The 21,030-nt window shown below is 41.4% G+C and overlaps 1 protein-coding gene across 1 annotated transcript; it reads left to right on the forward strand.

Annotated features, from left to right (window-relative positions):
* The first annotated feature begins 3,157 nt into the window (after positions 1-3,157).
* On the forward strand, positions 3,158-20,010 carry wapla (WAPL cohesin release factor a). Its single transcript, XM_030442302.1, is given in 21 exon segments — positions 3,158-3,469; positions 4,120-4,533; positions 4,736-4,780; positions 4,783-5,434; positions 6,705-7,009; positions 7,106-7,236; positions 8,183-8,278; positions 8,766-8,927; positions 9,606-9,742; positions 10,607-10,718; positions 11,649-11,879; positions 12,545-12,656; positions 12,823-12,920; positions 13,160-13,236; positions 13,737-13,912; positions 14,266-14,381; positions 14,479-14,715; positions 15,422-15,638; positions 16,778-16,866; positions 16,967-17,062; positions 17,940-20,010. Coding segments are annotated over 20 exon segments (3,543 nt in total). The 5' UTR covers positions 3,158-3,469; positions 4,120-4,145; the 3' UTR covers positions 18,006-20,010.
* Positions 20,011-21,030: the final 1,020 nt, after the last annotated feature.

Genomic DNA, 21,030 nt, shown 5'->3' on the forward strand with positions numbered 1-21,030 from the left:
TCATAAAAACCAATTGGGATCTGGTTTGAATTCGATTTTATTGCCTTCATATGGGCTTGATAGTGGTCTAGTGTGATTGTTGGGCAAGGGGCTCTGCAGGCTGACCTCAGAGACAGGAGCGCGAGCCAAACAGAGATCCGACCCACGACGCAGTGGCCACAGATGTGGGGCTCGCATGAATACACTTAATGTTTTGCAAGAGATTTCTTTTTTGTTTACCACATAAATTTTGGATGAAGACGATGCAGTGGACCTCATGAGAACTGCGGAAACCACCGCACACTACAAACGGCATCAAGGTTTACAAGAAAGTCTGCAAATCTGCAAATGTCAAATTGTGCAGAAGCTTTTGTTTTCTCTTTATTGTAACTCCAGCGGAAGGTCTGTTATGCTCAGCTGTCTACGGCGAGACCAAATCAAACTTCTTTGGCTTCATGGATGAGTTTTAAAGACAGAGGAACATTCAGTAGTGTGGCTACTCAATTTTTGCACTGGAATGTCAAAACCTCTAATAGCCAGTGAATGTTTATCCTCTACGCCCCCGTCTTTCCATTCCCATATACCACATTGAAGCTATATTACAGAAAAATTGCTCCCCTCCCCAATGTTAAGCAGCCCACGGGCGTGTATCAGAGTCACACATTATGCTAAGGATCTGCAGGACATTCAAAAGATTACTGGACTTGTTTCGCTTAAATGTTTCTTATACATGGCACCAACACATTAACTGTTCAAGGCCAAGGGTGCAATTTTGAAAAAAAAAGGGAAATTTAACAATAAAAAGAGACTGAAGCGTGACAGAAAGAGTTGCTGCCATCTAATGGTTCTGTACAAGTGTTGCAGTGTCTCGTCCTCATTCGCCCGTCCCAAATACAAACATTTCAGGCAGAGGTTACACACAAAGTTGAAAGTCTGTGTTTTTGTTTCACTTGGCAACGGCGCCAATTCCTGACTCATTTATTCCAATGCTGCGAAACATTCAGAGAGATTACAGAATATGTAGCAGCGCACTGAGCTGTAAAGTTTGCACCTTTGGAGTGCTGTAACGACTGCCAGACTGCCACAACCTGAGCTCAAAGCCATCAGTCATCCAGGGCATGGCTGTATTACCTCACCGCGTCTGAGACTTGATGTGGAGCGACAGTCTGTCGGTCAGCCCAAATGTACATGCACATGACCAGAATTCTCTATCTTTAACTCTGACTGACTATGTTGTGTTTTTCACACCCTTATCAGGATGATGACGATATAAACTGACTCATTTGGTCAATTATGATCTAAAACCAGTTGTTAACTCGTCTGAAAAACAAAGAAATACAGTACGTTGTGGATTTGCTGTTGATATCATTACTGCACTGTAGAGAGCAGAAAGCATGACACGATTAAAAATATAGGGCTGCACAGCGTGAGTTATATTCTTTCGTTTTGGGTGAGATGGGGAAAAACTTTTGACAAATTACCAGGAATAAAAATACCTTTCAAATGCCTCCTATGGGAATTATTATCCCTCCGTTTTCTTCACGAGGACGTCCAAGCTTTTGAAGGAGATGTTGTGATGTCGGCACAGGCTGCTGAGTAATGGTCATTTCAGTGTTGATACAGTTGGGACCACTTTGCCCTGCAGACCCCAACTGTTTATAACACACTATTCATTCACTTGACACCATCTGCGCCCCAAACCAGTGCCAGTGTCGGTGATCTATGTGCTGACTGCTTCCCAGCATGCTGCAGGTGTCTGAACGTTCAGTTCAGTGAGCACAGAACAACCAGACATGGCCCTATAGAATTACATTTCTATGGATTTTATAAGATAGACTTGATAATGCTTTATTGAGAACACAGTGATTGTGTTAGTAGAGCACTTTGCTAGTAGTGCTTTTGATGCGGCAACCAGATAGTAATATTGTGAAAACTGTAGTGATGTGATTAGATAGCTTAAAAGAACCCATTTGGAAACTGTGGCTCATTTATTCTGGCATTGTGATAACACTTGAAGACTGTGGAAAAAGATTTTAAAGATGATCAATCAATGTTACCTTTATGAATGATTTCACTCTGATGTATATGCATGTTCTGTTTGGTTTTTTAAATTTGCAACAGAAAAATTGAGAATAAGGTCAGTCATTTTATTATTTAAGATAAGAGTGAACAGTACTTACAATCTATGAAATACCACACTAATTAGGAGGAATATATTTTACCTATCATAGTTTGATTTAGCCATTTGAATAATGTTTTAATAGATAATAATAATAATAGATTACATTTTAATTTTTTTTTTAAAATGTTGTTGTCATTATTTTTATATTTTCCATAAACATTTTCTTGCATGTTTGTGATCCCCTGGTATTCTGTTTACATTTTCGTATCTTGAGCTGGTACTAAATTAAGTTGTTATACACATTTTTTAAAAATAAAATAAACTTAAAGTAGTAAAACAATATATTATTCCCCTTGGCAGACCAATTTGACCCTTAATGTTTCCCATGTACCTTACGGGTTCAAAGGTTGGTTTGCTCAAATGACAAAAATACAAAAAAACAAACATAATTTCATCCTTGTCTACTGGAATGTAGCCATGTGCATTCTTGTTTTCTTTTCCCATGGTTTTCAAGATACCAGTATCAGTCACCAGCCATTAGGTTACATAAAATCAGTGTTACATAAAATTAACATCAATTTGCATTTTCCGACACAACTGCCCTGTTCACGTGAAAATAGATTTTATTGCAGTAACGGTGCTTTCATGCTGAACAAATATTGCCTTTTAACTGTTGACAGCTTGTTGATTTGAGTGAACTGACCCTTTACACCCTGTAATAAGGCTTACTCAGAGATTAGAGGATGAATGTTATAAATCCAGGCATGCATATAGTTTAAGACTTGTATGAATTATAGTTTATAGAAAAATTAAAGCATTACAAACTCGTTTTAATCCAGAGTTACCGATCATGAATGCTAAAAACAGACGACGCCGTCGCTGCTGTTTCTCTTTGGCACGTCTTCAAGTTCATATCAACTACTGTGGTCCTCTTGCGCCCCCTATCGTTTGTTATGGTTTCAGTTCTAAACCAATCAGAGCAACGTTTGCTGACTGAACCTCACAGCACAGGAAACCATCCCAGTCGCTGATTGGCCGCTCCCCGTCTCGCAGCGCACTTGATGGGGGTCTTGGCAGGGAACGAGGAGGGAGGGGATATTTTAATGGCCGTCAGTGGCACTACAGAATGCAAAAAGTCCGGATTATCTACTCTGTTTAGACTGTTACAGAAACGGGTACGTTTTGGGCGCCTTTCTTCGATAACGGGCATTGTCCCGGGGATGTGTTCGGGTTGGAGATGTGTTTCTAGTGTTGTTTCTGCTGCGCGGAACGGACTTTAACCGCTTGATTTGTGCGCGAGTGGGAGATCAGGCCTAGCCGGCTGGCTAAAAAACAAGCGGACGTTTAGCTAGTCGCCGGAGTTGAGAGGTAACTGTGTGATGCTATCTTTTGTACTCACGACGATTTCTAAACATTAATAAATGCACTTGAAGCCATATTTAAAATTGCTTAATCCTGTTTTAAACACGACACTTCTCACATTTGATGCCGCCAACTGTGAAATGTAAACAGGCGACTAACGTTAGCATAGTTTAGCAGTGTTGAAGCTAACGGCTAATTGCTAACTTTATAGTAACTTTGCAAGGAGGAGCAGGCCTTTGCTAGGGTTAACAGACGTAGGCAAGTTAACTGTCTTGTCACTGTGACGTTAGGTAATGTGTTAAGTCCAAGTTTGACTAAAGTTTATCTAAATCGCTCAAGCCTCCTATCTCATCGCCCAGTTTCGTCCGAAAATGTCATTTGTAAGCTTTGCAGCTTGAGCTAGCGAGTTAGCAATGCTAACTTGGTGTGCTAGCAACCAATAGTTGACACAAGACTTATGAGCTAACTCCAAGTTGAATAACCCAACCCTGCCAGCTAATCGACAATCTCTGTTGCCACTTCTTGAACGCGGTGCAGTGCTGCGTTACATTAAATGTTACATTTCATACAGACATCTGCTGAGATGTGCGATGACTGATGTGCAGTTATATTGACGTTTGAGTGGAATGATGAATGTGCTCTGCCTCTGTTCACAGGGAATATGTAACAGAAAGCAGCCAACATGACATCTAGATTCGGTAAAACATACAACCGCAAGGGAGGGGAGGCCAATTCGAAATTTGAAGAGGTCTTCTCCAATAAAAAGCCCACACTGACCACCAAATGGGGGGAGACCACCTACAAGGCTCAATTGGGGGGCAAAAGGCCTCTGTTAAAACCTGATGTTTCTGAGCTTTCCAAGAGGCCTAGACTTGAGGACAGCGACAGTGAAGAAGATCCCTTTGGGTTTGACAGCGATGATGAGTCCAAGACTGTAACCTCTGACAGCGTGTCCCAGCCCAAAGTCAATGATGGCGTAGTGACAAAGATGACTGTTGTGCAGGGTGGTGGGACAGCCACAGTTGTGGCTTCTGCACATGGCTCTGCAAGCTCAACAGCTAATTTCACAAGTAAGTTATTAGTACATAAAGTTGATTAACATGAATAGTCCTTTTTAGATATGCCTCTGGTTGTCTTACATCAGTTAATTCATTATCTTGTAGCCTACCTGTTGATACATTATTGTATTAATGGTGTCTGTGTAGTAGCTATTTTGTGACACAGTGTCAGCTGCTTTATGTAACCATCTGTGATTTTCTTTTACATTCATAGGCAAACAAACATCTGAAGTGAAGATTCTTAAAAATAACCAGCCCTGGTTAAAAGTACAACAGTAAGCAACCAAAAACCTGCAAGTTTGACCACTTTGTCAAACACAGTCCCCTCCGGTGATCTGACCTTCTCAGCATCCCAGAGTTCCAGCTTCTCCTCTCCCAATGTAGACACCTCGCTTAAACTGTCCACTGATGCACCAGGTGGTAGCAGAGACTTCCAAACTGCTTCCTTTCATGATGGACTGCCATCAGAAGAGATGAAAAATGCAGAGCAGGAGCCTCCACCAGAACCAGTGGACAACATCCCCCCTTCCCCATTTACCCTAAGGGCTTCAAACTGCAAGAAATACCAGCGGCCTGGCAAGCCTAACAAAATGTCCCCTGAACCTGCTGAAAACGACAGCACCAAGCCCACTGAAACGAGTGCCCAAGATAAACCCAACAGTGTCTTTTCTGCTAGTGCATGTAGTACTGCTGCCAATGCTAAAACAGCAGCCAAGCCTGCAGGCAGGGGTGGTGGGAGGGTACGGGACTACACGGTTCTGCACCCTTCCTGTCTGTCAGTGTGCAACGTCACCATCCAGGACTCAATTGAGCGGAGCATTGATGAACTGGTCACCCCAGCTGCTCCCGCTGACCTTGGAGAAGCAGGCCAGATGAAGAAAAAGTCTGACGCTCCCCCACCCAAACCTTCCAGGTAAGTTTTTTTTTTTTTTCTGTTTCTGTTTCCTGAGAGTAAAAAGTCTTAACAGTCTGTGTTGTGGAGAATATCCCTAAAATGTTGTCTTCGAATTCCTTTCGTCACTCGGGCTTTCTAATCTGGCCGTGTGGGATGTGAACAAAAATATCATCCGAACCCATTTTGACATTTGGATAAAAATGATATTTAGGAGCTTTCATAACTTTTGAGTCATGTGTGAGTCATTCTGATTTTTGTGTGAGTGTATTAATATTTTTAGCCCTTGTGAACATATTTAAATGAGACAACCACAGATGGCGAACATCACTTATCTGCTACAATTTGTTGTGTGCATAGCCACGCAAACTTTCTAATTGAGTGTCTTGAAACTAAACTCCACCATTTGGACTATCTGTTAAGACACAGAGGAGTGAAATGTGCACTATATAATACATGTATGCCTTAATATAGATGTCAGAAAGAAAAGGGTGTAGCTACTTTATACAGTCTAATTATTTGGACAATTAAGTAAAACGGAAAGTGGTGTTAAAATATTATAATTAAAGTGAGTCCATGAGCAGTGCTCTTACTTTAAGCAATGTTCTCCACTTGGAGGAGTTCCATGCTGCCAAAGTCAACGTTTAGGTTGCTTGATGATAGTTTTAAAGTTGAAGCAACGTTTTTGTGCGCTTTCTTTGCTGTTTCATTCAAGTTGATGAGTTTGAAATGTTGCAGGCGTGTAAAAGCTTGTTTACAGATTAGACAAAGCTTTGCAGGCTAAGCAAATTATTCAACAACACCGAGGCTTTTATTTGTAATTCTGAGTTTCAGACTAAAGGTCTCAGTCACAGGACTTGACATTCATCTAACAGAGGATGGAACAAGGCAAGACTGTAAATATCATTGCATACAGTGTCACATCACCCACCCAGTCTAAATTTACTTGAACGCTAGATAGTAGAGGAGATTTATTTTCAGTTTTACTGTTTAGATCAGCTCTTTGGAGACACTGCCACAAGTGTGTGTAGTGTTTGTGGTCCATTATAGGTGTATTATTTATGATGTTTCAGTGTTTTTTGAAACAATAAGATTGTGTTGTCTTCGGGTAAACAGTTTCCTGCTAATTGAGTTGCACAATAGTTTGAATGCATACTTCTCAGTCTTGTTCTGTTTTACGTGTTTAGTTCGGTGGCTGCTTTTTGTTTTTCTTGTCATGCTCCAGTTCTTTACAGTTTCAGTAAATAAACAACAATACAAAAAAACGGTTCCTCTCTCTGTGTCCTCCAAGGTTCAGACCCACCCAGACAAAGACCAAGAAAACCAAGACTGAGACCAAGCTAGAGTTTTTTGGCTTTGACAAAGAGGACCAGGAGGGCGAGGAGGGTCCAGAAGGTGCCATGGCAGGCAAGAGTAGCTACAAGATCAAGTACTTTGGCTTTGATGACCTGAGTGAGAGTGACAGCGACGAGGAGAGCCCTAAGGCCAAAGAGAAGAAGGCGAAGAAGGCAGCTGCAGCCTTAGCTGCTCTGAGTTCCAGTGTGGACAGCCCACATACCAGTGACTCTCAGGACAGTCAGGCCAGCAGCAACACAGGTGAGCTGATCTTTAACTTGGAGCGACAAAGTCATCTGAACCACAGCGGTCCAATCCATTCACATATTGATGCGTGTGCTCTGGTTTCTGCAACAGATGCTTTTGACTTCGCTGATGACTCCAGTCCTTGTGGCACTGAGGGGCAGAAGGGGCGCTCAGGGAAACCAAGTGATAAATCAAAGGATGTTGGCAGTGGATTTAAAAAGATTTTCAGTGGGCCTAAAAAGGTAATTGAGCATGCCTGACATTTTCTGTGTGTATCTCTGCCTGCACTCACTCTGGATAACTTTAATCATCACACCTGCCCGGTTCCCAGGTCTGACACTACCTGGCTTTGGAAACACATTCCTTATAATCTTATTGAGTTTAAATGATATTTGCATAACAGAATAACCTCCCTGACTAAAAATTGACTGAGATAATAGGAGAGGAGGAGAGGATCAGGAAAAAATTAAGAAACGAGATGGGAAAAACAACTGTAACCTACATTTATTTGGTTCTGATTCTGTGATTTTGCAGTAATGTGTGCTAGAAGTTCAGTTCCAGACTTGAAACTCTGAATGGTGATGCCCCAGTGATTAACTTGTCACAGCAACCTCATGAATGGGTTACATTTTTATCAGTTGCACGCACCCGACATCGTCTTCCAATATGAAGGGGGTTTGAGTGTTACCCAGTTCAGGCCCATATTTATCTGAACAGCTCATGCAGATTGTGCAATGCCCACATTGACTCTGCTTTTCTAGATGCTGTTTTGCAGTGGCTTTGGGTTATTTGTGCTCTGTCTTCTTAATTTTGTGTGTTTACTGTTTCTACATCACCAACACAACTCTGAACATTGTCTTTGCAATATATAATCGAGTCGAACAATGTGTCATTTTCAGTTTCAGTTTTGCGCTGCTTGGGGACTATTGTGCTCCTACTACTCAGGCTGCCGTTGTCTCAGTCTATCATCATAATTGCAGTATGCAATATTTATGTGTTCAGTTGTGCTAATTCAGAACAGTAGCTTAACCTTTGTGCTACAACAGTTTTATGGTGATTAACATGGGAGTCTTTCTATCTTTCTTTGTGGTGGCCGTGCTTTGAGCTTTGGGTGACTAAGTATTCCTGCACTGATGACATTGAGTTAATGATTCTACCTTCCTCCTTTATATTCTAACTGGGTTCCAGTCCCCTGCTAAAGCTGTGTACAACGCACGCCACTGGAACCAACCTGAGCCTGAGGAGATCCCTGTGCCACCACTGCCTCGATCTCAAACTGCTCCGGTAAGATATCGCTGTCCGATTGGATATTGGTGTGGATGCTGATTCAGTTCTCATTTGAAATGTACATATTAATTTGGCGCACAGAGCAGGCAAACAATATTACAGGGTATTATGTAAAGTGAATGCTAATAGCTAGTACCATTTGTTTACATAATTCCCCATTTCCTGCTGTCCACAACAGAGGATATTGTTTACTGGTCTTTGTTTAATTGCTCCAATTAGTCTTTCTGTTCACATGCACTTATATTCTGTCCCCCCCATGGAATTAAATGTTTGTTCATAGACAGGCTAATCAGAGGCTGGCCACTGGGGTTTAAAAGTTGTGTTTTAACTTTACTCTACCTCATGTGACATCTGTTAACAACGCTTATTAAAGACTTGTATGCTTAACAGACTGTTCAGCTGTGGTAAATCTTGTGGACATGTCATTAAACAGATTTTGTAACTTTAGTATGAGACCCATTTCTCTGCCTCTTTCCTTCCTCAGGCCATTCTATCGAGCAGTAGCAAGGACAGCAACTCCCATAAAGATGATGGCTTGTTCAAAGCCCCTCCGCCGCCGCCCAAAGTCATTAAGTCAGAGACCCTCCCCACGCGACTTAACCAGGATATTGTCACAGCGCTCAAATGCAGGAAGGAGCACAAAGAGGTGAGTCTGGAGTTGTTTTTAGCTGTCTGCTGAGGAACAGGGGGCAGATGAGGCACTGTCTATTGTAGCCTAATGCTCGTTTTTGTTCAATTTTTATGACAATTGCTTGCATGCTGCTACAGAATAATCTCTTTTTCATACCCAGCCAAGCTGCTTTGACTCGTTTGATGCAGCAAGAAGGGGTGGTGTTCATCTGATGCATGTCAAGCTAGCTTTTGTTTATTTGAACCCCAGCATGGGTTGGCAGCAGCAATGAGGACTGTTGCTGTTAATTTAAACTCCCGAACAGCTTGTGTCATTTACAGATGGGCCTTCTGGCCCCAGATCAGCCTGTTAGCCACAGATCCCCTGAGGAAAAATTGCTTCAGTTAAGCTCTCACTACACACTGGTGTCATCTTAAACCCAGGTCCTCCCTCCTGTGTCATGCTGAGTGCATACACAGCATGACTGTTGATGGTGGGAAACATACAGTCAACTGCTGATCAGGCCCTTACTCCACATGCTGTGCATTTATTGATGAGGGGTATTAGCACAGTCAGCTATTGCTGCTAATGGAACCAATATAGAGGAATTTAACAATGAGCACAGTTCTCTGTGTTTGTGTGAGCTGATTGTGCGCCTGGACAGATGCACTGCTTTCCAATTAGCTCTAATTAACCCTGTTCCCCTTCCACCAGCTGTACACAGTGGTGCAGCATGTGAAGCACTTCAATGACGTGGTGGAGTTCGGAGAGAATCAAGAGTTCACGGATGATTTTGAGTATCTGGAGACTGGACTGAAGAGCAGCCAGCCACTCAACACAAGATGCCTTAGGTAAGTGGAGAAAAACACTTAGTGCTGCCTTTTTGCGGCATCCGACAGTGCGGCTCTGAGTCTTGCAGAGATTTCTTTTGTAGTGGTACATTTGTAGTGCTGGCTGTACGTCACTAGGTTGGTTGAATGGTAAAAGAACCTGTCGCCCAACATTTATTTATGTTAATTTAGCAGTTGCTCATTCATAAATCAATCAGAGCAATAGCTGCTTTTATTTGAAGCAATGCAACAATCCTTTAAGTAATACTATTAACAGAGAACAGCAGGTAGAGATACAAAGTGAATGTATTTAAAGAGACCACAGAGAATGCAAAAAGGATTATTTTTTTGTCTGGTGAAATGCTGACTGACAGTGACAATCATTTCTCTGTGAATAATCATCCACTTTAGTATTCTTGTGATTTTAATTTTCAAAATTATAAGCCCTTTAGAAACTGCTTGTGTACTTTCCCTTTCTGTGTCTTACTTCCATTTCCTTCTCCTTCTGTTGGGTTAAGATGCCCAGATAACCATGTGTTTTCTGTTGTCTGATAAAGCATTATGCATTCTGTTGTGAAAATGGAATCCACTCAAAAGAAACTACCTTGACTTTAGAGAGAGCTGCAGGGAGTCCAGCCTGCTTTTTCTTTGTCAGTAGTTTTTCCAGTCTTGACACTTGCAAAATGTTGGGGGTGAAAAGTAGAAAGAGTAGAAGAGTAGAGATTCAAAACATCATGTCGCAGATGGCTATCACAAATGGTGACACTGATTTGGAAGTTGACTGTGCCACATTTTCTCTCATTATTCATAGTTTTAAACACAGGACTGATAAATATTTGATTGAACATTTCAGTAATTCTTTCTTTCTCTTTCTCACTGCTCCAGTATAATTAGCTTGGCCACACGGTGTGCCATGCCTAGTTTCAGGATGCACCTGCGGGCCAGGGGGAAAGTGGCGCAGGTCTTCAAAATCCTCAGTGATGCTCCTCAACATCCGGTCAGTGAAATCCTCTTTATTTTCTCGCCACTTCTGAGAAATTGCTGCTTTTTGTTGCTTATTTTGTCCTAGGTGGAGATGTTACAAAGTTGCATTCAGAAGGTTGGGAGCAAGGTGTTTTTTTTATAGTAGTTTTAATCATGAACCCTAGCTGCTTTTTCTTAAGTAACGAATGACTCAAAAGTAACAAAAGTGCAGGGGCACTTAGACTGCAATAAAGTTACAGCAAGGTTAAACTAGACTAAACTAAACTAGGTTCGAAATTGACATTCTCATATCACTTGACGTCTACAAATACACTTATTTCTGTAACTAACCACAAGAAGAGAATTGTCTATTGGTTTTATATTTTTCGAATACCCAAGTTATTGCTTATTATACGCTGAAGTGTAAGGTTTGCACTGCAATATCCTGACTTAATATACTTTTTTCAGACATGCAGACCTGCAGTTTCAGTCTGTTCATTTATTTTTTGTCTCTGTATTTTTACTAACCTGGAGTAGCCACCAATAGTAGTGCAGAGCAGCTTTACAGAAACTCGAAATGCCAAATGTAGTCTAAAGAGGGTGATATTTGTTTTAATGACTTGTTCAACACCTCCGCAGTATTTGTGAATGTAGAGGATGTTTGATTTCTAAATGCCTGCGCTTACTCAAAAGTCAATATTTAATTTAATTATTACATTCTGGTCGAATCCTTGAGGCGTTAAGCACAGCTTCAGTCATCACTGAAGTGTAACCTTTTACAGTAAGCAGTACTTTCCTTGGTTGTACAGGCACTGTTTGTTACCCTCCAGGCTAAATCCTCTTAACTTGGCGAAGGCAGTAGTGGTAGTGGGCAGGTTAACAAAATTTTCACGCTGGTCTCATCTCTGTATACTCAACACCACCTACACGTCTTTGTAAAAGCCAGTCTCTGTTGTTCCATCAGAACCTTGCTCTCTGCACGGCTGCCTTGATGTACATTCTGAGTCGGGACCGTCTGAACATGGACCTGGACAGGGCCTGCCTGGAGCTGATGATCAAGCTGCTGGAGCTGGACCAGGACTACTCGGCGCACCAGGATCAGCTCACCGCAAAGGAGGTGGAAAAAGTCAAGGAGAAAATAAGAAAGCTGTGCGAAACTGTACACAACAAGCACCTCGACTTGGAGAACATCACGGTGGGTTGTACTTTTTTGATGAAAGAATCAAGTTTCACTTATGGGTGTACCTTTTTAAACAAGCGACCAAACTTCTCATGTTTTTTTTTTTTTTTTAATGATTGTTCTTCCCTTAAGTTAAACAGCATCGATTCTTTAGTTAAACTTAATTGGAAAGGCTTTTAGTAAAAGCCTTATTTGTCAAATTGAGCATAAAATGTCAGTCTAATTGGGTTTTAATGCACTTCACTCTCTTTTACCCTTCACTTAGATTTGTATTGAAGAATTTACTGAGCACCTGTTTGTCGAAGATTATTGTGTTATCTGTAAACGATGGTTTTCGGTTTGAATGAGTTCCTTGAACATCGCAGTTTTTATTTTTAAGTTGATATGAAGAATTAATGGTGTTCCTAGGGAAGGTTACTCTGTTGCACTGCACTGATGTTTTAGTCAAAAAGTATTTGGTCCAATAAAAGCATTCATTGCTTTGTGTTGAAGTTATGGCTCTATTCAAATGTAGTGCTTTATATTCCTACTTTTATTGTATATACCAGCTTGTATTTTTTGTACATGTAATATTTATGAAAATAGTCAACTTGTAATACAGGTATCAACTATGCATGCAAATCGTTGGAAAGATACTTGCAGTTTGTTGCAGATTTGACATGTTCTTCTTTCCGTTGTAGACGGGTCACCTTGCCATGGAGACACTGCTCTCACTAACCTCCAAAAGAGCCGGGGATTGGTTCAAAGAAGAACTGCGACTACTGGGAGGTTTGGATCACATTGTAGACAAAGGTACGTCCATATTTGGTGATAGATGGGTGGGCAGTTTAAAGTCTACTTAATTGTGTGTATGTATTTTCAAAGGTGCTTCTCACAGCAAGTTTCACAGCTTTGGACTCACGTGCACCTTTCAGGATGTGTAATAGTCATGTGCCTTGTGTGTGTTGTGTTGCCACAGTTAAAGAGTGTGTGCAGAACCTGAGCCAAGAGGACGACAAGGAGAACCTTGTAGCATCTTTATGGGGGGCTGAGAGGTGTCTGAGAGTGCTTGAAAGTGTAAGTACTGCTCTGTCAAGTAATTCATCGCTGACAACTGCCAATTGGATGGTAACCTTTAGTGTTACCTAGTGAAAGGCTTTGTTTAAAACACTGTTTCTTATCAACTATCTCACACAAAATGTCAATGATCAAAGTCCGAAGTGTCTCCCCTCATTTTCTGTTTCTTGATGACTTTGAGCCTCTCGGTGTACTTTCCTCTCTATTGATTTTGTTTCTCTTTCATCTTCTGCCAACAGGTGACTGTGCAGAACCCAGAAAACCAGGGTTATTTGATTGCCTACAAAGACTCACAACTTATTGTCTCCTCTGCCAGGTGAGCACCAGACACAGCTTGGAGCCATTATTGACTAGACACAAACTGTGGCACTGACTATTATAACAACAGTTCACTCAGTTTACCTGTAATACGGTTTGTTACAACATTGTACCCATCATATTTAAGCGTGTCCTCAGGGGTATAATGGCTCTTTCACTTGCATGTCTGTTGATGTAAATCTTCTGTAATCTTAATGTAATCTTCACAAGCAAAAACGTAATTAGTAGAGCCCAGATCCTAAAGTAATAGACACAAACGTTACTTAGCTCCCTAAATACCATAATTTTGAGCATCGGAGCCAACAAAGATTTGTGTGTGTTGGTATTGTCTGAAAATCTGGACCTGATTAAGCGTAATGTTTGTGTTTGATAGAGACATAATATCTGTTTTTATAAATCTCCTGCTCCACTTCTACTTTGCCTCTTGTTGTTTCCTTAAAGAAAAAAAAAACTCATTGCTGTAAACATTATCGTTTTGTTTTTTCTTACTTTCTTCAGAGCTTTGCGATACTGTGAGGATATGATCCGGAGGTACAGCAGGGCGCTGAACAACAGCTCCCTGTCATCGTCGGGTGCAGCGCTGCCCCACTGCAGCTTCAGTAACGTGGGCAAAGCAGTGGAAGACTGCATGAGGGCCGTCATAGGAGTGCTACTGAACCTTACCCATGACAATGGTACTTTTTTGCTTTGCCTTTGTACCTTAATCTTGCATTTATGCATCCTAAGAGCTGAACATAAATTCAGTGTAATTGCTTACTGCTTGTCTGTTGTAATGCATAATAACGAAGTAGAGTTCACTGGATGAAAAATTCTTTTTTATCTCATATTGCATGCTTTTGTAAAATTGTGACGTATAGTCAGTATCAGTATTTGAAAATACAGTTATTAATGTGCTCATTGACTTCACTCAGGCTTAGCTGGAATATAGAGTTCACCATGAAATGTTATTTTCAGGACAGGTTGTCAGCAGGGAAATGCTTTGACTAGTTTGAATGTAGGTTAATTATGATGTTATGTTTGTCTGCAGAGTGGGGAAGCACCAAGACAGGCGAACAGGAGCAACTAATAGGAACTGCTCTGAATTGCGTCCTTCGAGTTCCCCGCTACATCCCCCAGGAGCAGCGCTTTGACGTGCGAGTACTGGTAAGGGGCCCTTGAACAAGACGAAACAACACCCCTTAATTGTAAATATGATGTATATGTCTGTACGCGTGTCTTATTTTTATATCCTGTGTACCAGGGTCTGGGTCTGCTAATTAACCTTGTGGAGTACAGCTCCAGAAACCGCCATTGTCTGGTGGACATGGAGTACAAGGTAGACGACACCTGTCTGGAAGACAGCCTGATGCAGCCTGCTGACCCAACACAATCTGACACAGCTGCATCGTCAGCAATGGCACCGCCAAGCACAGCTGAGATTCAGGGAGACGGAGCTGACAAGCCCACGTCCTCCGGTGCTTTGGCTGCCCTGGTGCAGGTAGGAACCGTGCCAGGACTCATTAATAAATATTTCAGCTGTCATCGTGGAGTCCTTTTTTTGTCTTGGCTTACAGGAGTGTTTCGAAGTAAGGATGTGAGCAGAAACAGTTTGTGAGGACCACTCATGAGGAAAAATCAATGTTTTCACGCTTCAAATAAGACTTTGTATTGCATGAACAGGTGAACTAGTGATTCACCTCTTTTCATAGGGAGACAGTTGAAACATCACCCTGGAGCTTTGAATATGGATGATGGTGTATTGCTGTATCATCATTTCAAACATCCCGTGTGCCACATTACACTAAGCTTGCACACATTTTACAAGCGTGAGTACTAAGTAATACGCGTGTGTAAATCGATGGATTAACTAGAATTTCAAGATAAAAATGTCATCTTATGAATATTTTGCTTCATTATTGATAGTACTTTCACCAAAATCCTTGCCCCACTTACTCATTAGCGTTTCCTGAAAGCCTGAACAGAACCTTTGAGGATAAATTAGTAATCAACTTCAAAATAACCTTTCACGTTCAGGACTTGAAGGTTTTTTGCAGAGTTATTGTATACCCAGTTGCCTTCTGACCTTGCCACGAAGAAATACCCCTTGCTTTCACGCTTAGCTACTGCTCCTTGATTCCCTTTGAATTATTTAAAATATGCTGTGTTTGGAGCTCACAAGTGTTTATTTTCTCTCTGAATCCTAGCTCTTCCTGGAGAGGGAGGCTGCTGCCATCCTGGCTGAGGCTAAGACAGACGACCTCATCAGCGAGGCGCCCAAGCCGGCACTGGACCAAAGTGGAGAGTGGCAGGAGACGTCGGGAGAGATCCAGTGGGTGGCAGCCGAAAACAACGACAGCCAGACTGAGAATAAAGAGAGCGAGAAGAAGGAGGAGGAGGATGAAGAGTTGGACCTAAATAAAGGTAGACACTTGTGTGCAAGCAAGTGGAGCTGTTTTTAGCTTTGGCTAAAATCACAATCTAAATGGATGTGATTCGTGCTGCTGGAGTGATTACTGCCAGGTTCAAAAGCCTCTTTGCGTTTGAGTAATTAAAGCAACATGTAACATTTTTACCTTAGAAATAACAGCTTCAAAATAATGTTGATGGGAAAGTGTGATGATATAGAGTAAGTCTCAGGCACTCAAACCCCCCCATCACTTTACTTCTGCATACAAGTTTTCAACACATAACATTGTGGCATAATGAGTTTTCTTTGTAGTTAGCACCTGCATTACATCTGACAAACTGTTACAGACCTGGGATTGGGATTAATGATAGTGGTCCTGCACACGGTAAACTGTGGGGGGCGTCAAATCGCACAAAATGCCAATTTCTACATAATGTTACTTTAAAATTGGGGTAAGAAAAACATGTGACTTGGAGCAAGGTCGGGTTTGTTCATAACTGCAGTTAAATACTGGATCACAAAGCCTCTAAACAATATGTATACCCACTAAAGCTGATCACTATTTTGATCACTTCCTTGTAGTTTTTGAAGCAAAGTTCCAGACATTTTTCTCCACATTCTGATATTTTACAAGTCAGTTAATCGAGAACATGAAATTGGCAGGTTAATCTATACTGAAAATGATCGTTAGCTGTGCCCCAAATAAAGCTACATGATTTTGTGTGACTGGCAGAATACTTAGCTGTTCTTTGCTGTGTTGTACATTACTCCGATGCACCTACTGACTTTGTTACAATGACACTTGCATCTGTAAAAATCCGCCGGCACAAGCTGTTAGCAATAGGTCAAATCTACAACGTAGTGCTAACAGCTTATGTGTTTGTCCTGTCACTCACAGTAAACAACTCATGCACTGCAGTGCTTTTTTTTTTGTTCAGATGGTTGAATCACAAGCTAGAAATGTAAAAAAAATAATACTTCTTATACTTGTGTTTTTTTCACCTCCCAACAAGTAAAACAATGTGTCCATTTCTGACTTAAACAGAACGTAGTAGCCACAGTGCAGCCTTTTGGGTATGTAAGCGGAGACGAGGCAGTTTGCGTGTCTGTGATTGTACCAATCTTTTTCTTTCTCCTTTTGTGTTTGCTGTAGCTTTGCAGCATGCAGGAAAGCATATGGAAGACAGCATTGTTGCCTCCTACACTGCTCTGCTGCTGGGCTGTCTCTGCCAGGGCAGCCAGGTAAGAAGATGAGACCTACACATCCGCAATGTGTTGGAGATTCTTTTTCCCACGCGCAGATAATCATGTCGTTGCTCACCCACGTTTCTTTCCCACTCAGATAAATGTGACTACTGTGAGAGAGCATCTACCTAAAGGGGATTTCTCCATCATGACAGAAATGCTGAAGAAGTTCTTGAGTTTCATGAACCTCACTGTGAGTACGACTGTCAGGATGAACCTCCTGTCATCCTCCTGACCTCCTGTCATCAGCATTGTAGATGCTGTTGTTTCTATGACGATTTGAAAAATGATACCAATATGATTAGATTTTTCGATAAAAAACTGAGAATACTTGGATCAGAGGTATTATAGTAAACACTTAAAAATCTTGATTTTATCCTTAGCTCCTGGCAAATTGCATTGAATTTGCAAAAAGCCTGTTAATTAGACCCAATGAGCAAAAGCCAGTGTTATGACCTGGATCAAATAAATCTTTTTGCCAGCCAGTTTTTATAAGTACATTTCCCTTCAGTTTCAAATATAATCGGCACTCCTTCTGCTCTATCCTTTGGCTCCTTTCTGAGAAAAGTACCAGGATTTGGATGAAAATTGAAGCTTTTATTTCTGTTTACTTCATTAACGCAGAGCTTGAGGCTGAAAAGACGAATATATGATTGAAGCTCATTCCAAATATCTCTCAACAGCTTTTCAGCCGGTCGGATATCACTTGCACAGCCTCTAGTGGCACTTAGCTTTTATAAAATATTGTACTGTGATCAATAGGTTGTTATCAATTAAATATGCTTCTTGTGTATCTACGCAGCGTAATTGGAGTTGCGATGTGAATGGTAATTTGAAAACAATTTAAGCATTAATATTAAACAGGACGTTTACACAGACACAGATGTGGATTTTGCAGCAGCTTTTGAATGTGACTCATCCTGTCAGAACTGAAGACTGGAACCATCTGTTTCATAAATATCCCTTTCAAGTGAACAGGAGCTCAAACATCCTCTGTGCAGAAGCGGGATGGTATTGTTGTACATGTTAGCGCCCTCACACTCTTGTTTTCCTCATTCTGTCTCACACAGTGTGCCATGGGCACCACAGGACAGAAGTCCATCTCGCGGGTCATCGACTACCTGGAACACTGTTAACAGACAGCCAGACTCTGGACTCACACTCTGCACATTAAAGGGATCCCAGGCTACTCTGGTGTGGGCCCCCTCCGAACAGGAGCCACATGGGGTCATTGGAGACTCGGCAGAGCATTCCCTTAACTTCACCAGATCACCTGATGCCGTGATCATTCTGAATTTCAACAATTAAGCCGTATGCTGATGTGTGAACACACAAATATATGAAAGTTTCACTCCCTTTCTGGAGCACAGCCTGAACCAAAGCCCTGCTAGCTGACGGACATTTCCTTCAGTTCCACTCAACTAACGCCACACTCGGAGTCAGATCGAGATCCCTCCTCAGGTAACGGGGAACTGGGCAGAGGCTAAACTTTCAAAATACTCAGTGGAATGTCGCATATGAAGATGGACAGCAGCAGGCCACTGAAGTGGAGTCTCCTGTCCCGTCTAGTCTCGACTCCTGGCCGCCTAGTTGAAGCGTGAAACCTCCTGAATCAAATTTTACGGATCATTACATTTTAATCTCTACTCATCCACATCAGAGCCAAGGGTGAAATCATTGGTTAGCATGAAAAAAAACATAATTTTCATGGATGTTAGAATGACGTCTCTATGTGTAAACTTGTGTGAAAAGATTTTTTTTGAACGCATACATCCATTTAGTTACATGTTTGCAGTTGGCTTGAATGTTTAAGGGAAAGAGCATATTTTTAGCTTTTGAGTTTTCTGTTATTGTTTTAGTAAACTGTTCTTAGGCGTTTTTAGATTCGTTGTCTTTTTTCCTTGAGGGCATTTTTTTTTTTTTTTTAATCTGAATTATTAATTGCTTTTTAAAGAAATCAGGACTGCGCGACAGGCCGACTTTGATCGGATGTAATTTTATTTGACTGATAATGGAACTTGGAAATTACACGTCATTATACATTTTGGATTTCCTTCTCACCCATTATCAATTTGGTCACATTTAGTTTGTTTAGATTATTTAAAATTTTAATTAAATGAACAGAATGAATCTGCAGTATGCATTTAACCTCACTGGTATAACAGATGTGATGAATAACTCAAAGAAACTGTTGCTTGTGCTTCCTTTTTGAAATTGTAATGAAGTTTAATTTTGTTTTTATTTAATTTAATGCTTTGTCCTCCTTTTTGTAAATGCAAAGTCTTTTACCAAGTGAGATGCCACTTGCGTCTAAAGTAAAACATCATGTTTCATTGAAAGATATCCCATGTGACACAGCTCGGTGGCTGGACAGTACAGATTGTAATTTGAATTATGGCTGCGGCTTACACTCGCAAAAAAATGTCTTCAAAGCGTAATTAAATTGGAGGTGTAATGTTTACGCCCCCGTTGATGGACGTTGGGGTTTCCCCTGATGGCGTCATGTCGTCTGCATGTCCAGCCACATGTAGTTTCATGTTTTTACTCCTTGTTTCATGGTGTTTCTGCATCGGACATCATGCATTAAGCTCCCATTTATTTATTCTTCCGTGGTGTCATTTTTACCCGTAATGATGCACATGAACTTTTCGCCTCCGCCTTGTACTGCTCACATGTACGATCACTGATTTGAATGACAGCCATACCTGTATAAGCAGATTAGTTTTTATCTGGTTTGTAGGGCTGCAGTGAACAAGACTGCAACTGTGTTTACTGTTAATTACTTTGCAAAAATTCTGGTCTGAATGGAATTTTAGAATGTAAATACTCCTGTACATAGCGGTTAATGGACATTTAAAAATGCTTAGACTACTTTTTTCCCTGAAGCTTATATTTTTATTTTATACAATATTTCTGAGTTGTCATTTGGAAAAACGAAAAAGAAATCGCAGGAAGAAGATAAAAAAAAAAAATGTTTGTACCCGTTTCAAGGACATTGTCTTTGGTTACATGTAAATAGTTGTATCTCCAAAAAGAAAAAAAAAAAGGTTGCTACTTTCAGTACACTCCCTATGTGTTTTCTTTCTTTCTTTGAACGTTGTCATGCACTTGAGCTGCGGGAGGTAAACACTTTACCAAACAGAAGTGATGTTTCGTTTTGGTATTCATGTGTGTGGCGGTCCCTGAATGCTCAACTTTGTATTCTAGCTTGTCTCTGTGCCTGTTGCCCTGTGTGTGTGTGTGTGTGTGTGTGTGTGTGTGTGTGTGTGTGTGTGTGTGTGTGTGTGTGTGTGTGTGTGTGTGTGTGTGTGTGTGTGTGTGTGTGTGTGTGTGTGTGTGTGTGTGTGTGTGTGTGTGTGTGTGTGTGTGTGTGTGTGTGTGTGTGTGTTGAGAGATGTCTCCCCCTGACGAACTCACTGGGATGGAGTGTGATTCTAAAGCGTGGTCGGTATACTTAACAGCACTCAGCGGTGACAGTTTGTGGACACGGCCCCTCAGCTTGACTGACTGCTGCATAATGGAAACAAAAGATTCTTGTTGCAGTGGCTAGCCGAGAGTCAAACTTACAAATAGCTCGGGGGAGCCTGGGGAATGTCGTGAAAACACTATCTGGCAACGTGGATTTCATGGAGGCGACAGCTGTGTCAACCATGATACAACAACTGGGGCACCGAATGCGGGCTTTGAAATCTGAAAGACGGGGCAGTGTGTTTGGTAAACCGTGTACAAATAACATGTAATTATGCTTTTTGTGGCTTGTTGCACAACATGCAAATGTGCGATTACACTGTGGAGGTGTGGTAGTGCAGATTTAAATTCCAAAGAGCAGGGAATCTCGCATGTAGATGACAGACACCTCTGCCTTTCATCTGCATCTATACATTATACATGACAGTGCTTTAGTCGCGGGAAGTCAAAGGCAGCACCAGAGAGCATCGCCCCTGTGATGATCAGTGGCGAGGAAAGTGGCTGAGAGTAAACAGGAGGAGGAATAACGCAACGTTTTTCTATATGTTAACATGATTGGTAGGATGTCCTCCACCGGGAGAGATTGCGAGGGAGGGCAGAGGGAGGAAAAAGGATGCAGAGCGCAGGGGGATTAACGCTGCCCGGCTGTCAATCAAAAGCCTCTCAGTGAAGCTGTAGAGCCTAAAGGAGCGG

Source organism: Sparus aurata, chromosome 15, assembly GCF_900880675.1.
Source record: "Sparus aurata chromosome 15, fSpaAur1.1, whole genome shotgun sequence".
In the NCBI taxonomy this organism is placed as follows: Eukaryota; Metazoa; Chordata; class Actinopteri; order Spariformes; family Sparidae; genus Sparus; species Sparus aurata.